General features: G+C 45.2%; 1 protein-coding gene across 1 annotated transcript in view; it reads left to right on the top strand.

The window, feature by feature from the left end:
- Nucleotides 1-620: 620 nt before the first annotated feature.
- Nucleotides 621-5,437, top strand: part of nol4la (nucleolar protein 4-like a) — a 23,606-nt gene continuing 18,789 nt past the window's right edge. Inside the window, exon 1 of the mRNA XM_078254036.1 lies at nucleotides 621-1,335. Coding sequence (XP_078110162.1) covers nucleotides 994-1,335 — 342 coding nt within the window. The 5' untranslated portion in view covers nucleotides 621-993. The remainder of the gene's footprint in view (nucleotides 1,336-5,437) is intronic.

The following is a 5,437-nucleotide window of genomic DNA, read 5'->3' as shown; positions in this document are numbered from 1 at the left end:
GTGTGTGTGTGTGTGTGTGTGTGTGTGTGTGTGTGTGGTGGACATGCTACACAATAAGTAGGTCTGTAAACTGTTATATGAGGATATTGTGTTTTTCAGAGGTTGTTTGCCTCGTGACTGTAACCACATTTATTGGGCTAGGCCTACATCAAAATGTTGCTTGTATCTGCAAAAAAGTGTTTCCGATTTAAAAGGAAATTGTGTAATGAGGATATTCTTCCCCACCCTCTTTTATCTTCCTCGTCTCCAAATCGGACATTTTCTCACTGCGTCTGGGCAACATAAACGTTACTTGTAAACCGCAGCTTTCCTGCAAATTAATTGTTACAGTTACAGTGTAATGCAGATAAGTGTTTTTACGGGATAGAAAGAGCAGACAGTGCAAGCCTGAATCACATTCAACACAACACAACAGGTGTGAAGAGCAGAAACATTCCCAGGTGGCGCATGTTGATATGTGGCCACAGGAGCACAATGTGAGCATCTTTGCGCTTTTTTTTTAAAGGGTTGAGCAACCCGCATCCGAAAATAGGGTTGGCTGTTAGAAAGTAGGTCGATAGGAACTGAGAGCAACGTTTGTTTCCACGCTTTTGTCTGTGTTCTTTGTTGTTTAGCGAGGACTGTGGTTTTTTTCATAGCCTACCCTTTAGTGAAGAGCGTTTTACGCACAGGTGGGAGATGCCCGTTTAGCGTACTGTAGGACAGCCCCCCTCTCTGCTCCTCAGCGGATGATGTGAGGAAGTGACATTTTTCACCGCTGCGGTTCGGGACAGCACTGCTCCGCTGCAAACAGGTGTGCTACCGTCCGGGTCACTTTTGCTGGGAAAGCACGGATAGGCAGCGTCCCAAAACCAGAACCAAGCCTTCTTGACACGGGGCAGCGGGGACCACAGGAGGAGAATCAACCCGGTCAAGTCTTTATTAGCCTGGGCTGTTTGAACGGGTTCAGACAGAGAGAGAGAGAGAGAGAGAGAGAGAGAGAGAGAGAGAGAGATGGCAACGAAAAAGGCGTGCGTGGATGCGCCCAAAAGGAGCCGGAGTCCGGTCGTGTTGGAGGCGGAGATGTTCAGTGAATTTCAGGACTGGTGTCTCCGGACTTATGGAGACTCCGGTAAAACAAAGACCGTCACCCGGCGAAAATATAACAAAATCATGCAGACACTGTTGCAGAACGACGAGATGGATGGCGTTTATATCGACAACAGCCACATCAACGCCAAATTCAAATTTTGGGTGAAGTCTAAAGGATTTCAGGTCGGGACCAACGTGTTGGGAGAGCACAACAAGAAAGGAGCTCCGGGGAAACCCGTCCTATATGTCCCGGTCAAGACAACGGTAGGCTAAAGTGTGTGTGTGTGTGTGTGTGTGTGTGTGTGTGTGTGTGTGTGTGTGTGTGTGTGTGTGTGTGTGCGCGCGCGTGTGTAGGCTCTGTGTGTGTGTGACAGAGAGACAAGGTGCGTGTACACGCGCACGAGATGTCCAGTTGCCGCCTGTAAGTTATCATTATTTCAGGCTGCACACATGCACCTGCCACGTGAATAAAATTACAACTTATAATCTTTTGTCGTCCCGGCTCGCCCTCGTCTTTCCTGATAAAGCTTCACTTTGTCCACATCCCAACCAGAACAGCCCTACTCTCATCACTTGCTGCCATAGCAACGCGGGTGCCTCCTGGCAATCGCGATTTGAAAAGGTAGGCTATCATGCATAGCCATCTCGCCAGTGAGGTTGAAGTCCTGTTCACCGTGCGGCACGCTCCCGGGTGCAAAGCACGAGATAATTGACTATTGACAACATTTAGTTAGATCCGTGCTGTTCAGGTCTCCCTGTTGCCCGATACGGTGATGCTGTGTTTGCCCGCGCGTGGATGCAACGGCATGTTCGTGGGTCGGGTATGTCAGGGTAGCCTATTCCGGTGTGTGCTCCGAGATGGACTACAGGCCATTAACGCCAACTTAGATCATGTCTGATTCACCTCTCTGCATGTGCGCTCAGCAGGTTTGATTGTCAGCGATTCATCAAATGACACGCGCCCTCACTGTCCCATCTAAACCGAGCAAACCGGACTGTGTCGCGTGCGCTGGCTAAATTAATTCGTCTTCCTTTGAGAGAGCAAAGATAGGGATTAAAACGTTAAAATATCTGTCTTTTAAAAAAAATAAAAATATCATTGTGTGGCAGACAGTCTGAGTAGGCTACCAGTGTTTGCACCGCACTTTTCATTGTCCTGGTCCTGGGCAGGATGCGGATCGATTGGCAGGCACTCGTTGCTCTGGCAACACCTGTGTAGTCCAGGATAGTCTGCCTCTGCCGCATTTTATTATGTGCGCTAAGACATTAAGCCTCATAACCCCGTTTAAGGCTGTGTTTGCAAGAGAAACATTTTTTTATTTTTTTTATTTAATATCTGCATTTGATGGAGCTGCGCGTAATTGGTCACCACGTGAGGGGCTGTGGCGGAAACAAAAGGATCTGCCCGGGACTGATAGCGACATAAGCCCACAGTCAGTGCTCAGACTTCACTTCTACATGTCTCCGGATGTCTCTACATGTCTCGGGGTGAGATAGTTATTGAGTGTAAAGGAAGTCAGGTCACCATTACACACTGTACATAACTGAGGCTGCAGGTGTGTCAGGGGTTAAATCACATATTCTTCTTTTCTCCAAGATAAACAAGTACATGGTGAACTGTCAGCAGTGCAGCTCTCACCATGTCTGTATGGTGTTTGGGCCTGCTGTGCCAGAAAGGAGACAACCACCATTTTAAATAAGCGCCTTAAGGGAATACTCTCCCCCCACCTGCCCTGCTGGGACAGAGTCTCTCTGGACCTCAAAGAGCAGAAGCACATTTTCTGTTAACAAACTAGAGGATATATTAGAACAGATTACAGGCTGAATGCTTTGATTTAGGTTTGAATAGCACTGATTCCCCCCCCCCCCCCCACAGGTGTTATACCTGTGTGAATGCGCAATTTAGATTTAAGCCAACTGCCTTTACAAAACTCCTCTAATATCCACTCAATATTATGTTTCCCTCTGGGCAAGAGGACAGGTGTGATCTGTCTCTGCAGGTGCAGGAAATGTGTTGTTGGATTAGCTTTTGTCTGTGGCTCTTGTCATTTCTTGTTTATATATATATTCTCATATGTCCTCTTGTCCGGTATATGTATCTATATAACATCCTCCAGGTGAGCCTGATTTTCCTGTGAGGCCCATCTAATATGAAATAATTCTCTGAGGTCTGTTTTGGGTTTTGGAGAGGCTGAGAAAGTCTAAGCTAATATCGTAAGGCAGGGCAAAGCATCCCCCTGACTCAGCTCCACTTGAGATATTTAAACAACAAACAAAACATCAGCCAACACAAGCGGCTTCAAATGATGAGTCAGAGGCAACAAATCAACCTATTGAAATGCATTTGACTGTTTTAGAAAGCAAAGTTTTTGATTCACTGTTTGTGGGCTTTATAAATAGGCCGTCCTGGGCCAGTGGAAAAGTGACACACACATGAGCAGACATACAAACACACGCGCACGCACACACGCGCGCACACACACACGTGTACACACAGACAGACAGACAGACACACACACAAACAAACACACGGACAGACAGACAGACAGACAGACAGACAGACACACACACACACACACACACACACACACACACACACACAATGGTCACTGCTTCCTCGTACGGCTGCAGGGCCGGGGGCGTGTCTCTGGAGCTCCAGCATTGGAAGCCCCGCTGCAGCTGCTCCCAGGGTGTGCCAAGTTTCTGTATGGGGGCAGGCATGGGGCTAAATGACGGGAGGCTGGGTGGGGGTAGGGATGATGGTGGCTGATGTGCAGACAGAGAAGGTCTCTTATATGTGTCAGTGAAGCATACAAGGCTGCTTAGTGTTTGACGGGACAGAAAGGCAGGGCACAGTAGCACACACTCAGTGTAGATGCCTTCTTTTCAAGCCAGGCGCAGAATTATGTTCTGTGTTTTCTGTCCATCTCTGATCTCCCTGCTCGTGCTGTCTCGCCCTCTTTCTGCACAACTCAGTGCTCAGAGAATCCAGCAGCCCTCAGTGTGGAGACGCAACCTTGTTTAGCTCTCATTATGTCTTGATTAGAGGACACTACAGAGGAGGAGGGGAACAGGACCAGAAACAGACACAGGGATGCACCACAGAATTGCACACTATCTGAGCGCACATACTTTAATGAGACAAGGGGAGTCAGGGTGCAGCCAGTTTCAAAAGAAACGCTTAAACGCCGCGTGCATTTGCTTTCCGGCTGACTTGAGCATTGTACGGAAAATGTAGAAGTACTGCGAGCTGTTGCTTTTTGTTGCCATGCCAACTGAAATCTGTAAATATCTCTGTTTGTCTCTTATAACTAGGTTTTGGTGGACACATGCGCGCACACACACACACACACACACACACACACACACACACACACACACACACACATGAATGTAACTGTTCTGAAACACTTCACATGATGCTCAGAAGTTAAAGTTGAATCGTGCATTATAGAGGAACTGTCACAAACTGTGAATCAACAGCAGCTTGTGTAAACCTTTATATGTTAACTAGTATGATTAGTCCAAAACTATTATTTACAATCTATCAGACCGAAAATAAATAGGCTAAGTGTCTATTGAATGTCAAGTGTGTGTCAAGCTGAATCGATTAACAGTCGATCAGCAGAAAATGTATCGACAACTAGGGCTGAAGCTAACAATTTATTATCGATCAATTTGTCGTTTATTTCCTCAATTTTATCTATAAAATGTTAGAAAAACATGTCCATCAGTTTCTAAAAGATCAATCTTAAGATGCTTAAAATGTCTTGTTTTGTCTGACCAACAGTCCAAAGCCCAAAGACATTCAATATACCTACTTACTTCAGAAGACAAAGGATAACAGGAAATATTCACATTTTAAGAAGCTGAGTAATTTGGCATTTTTTCATAAAAGAAAATGACTCAAAACAATCAATTGTCTATCAAAATAGTTGCAGATAGTTTTCTTTCAATCAACTTATCGATAATAATAATAATTTCCGCCATATTTTCAAGTAACAACATTTATTAGTTCCGGCTTCTCAAATGTGAGGATTTGCTGCTTTTCTTTGCCATATATGATAGTAAACTAAATAACTTTGGGTTTTGAGCAGAAATATAAGGAATTTGAAGATGTCACCTCGGGCCTTGGGAAGTTATAAAGAGCATTTATCAGTATATTCTGACATTTTATTAACAAAATGATTGGAATGGAGAAAATAATCGGCCTTAAAGTGATGAAATTAAACAGGGTTGCCACAGAAAGAGGTTTTCTGAATAGAGGATTTGATAAGGCTATCAATTAACAAACAAAGGTTTGTCTTGGGACGTCCTCTCCTGGTGTAGAAATTAGAAACCACTATTCCTAATCTGTGTCTTGGAA

This window comes from Sander vitreus, chromosome 7, assembly GCF_031162955.1.
Source record: "Sander vitreus isolate 19-12246 chromosome 7, sanVit1, whole genome shotgun sequence".
Classification (NCBI taxonomy): Eukaryota; Metazoa; Chordata; class Actinopteri; order Perciformes; family Percidae; genus Sander; species Sander vitreus.
This window is presented reverse-complemented; position numbering and strand designations above follow the sequence as displayed.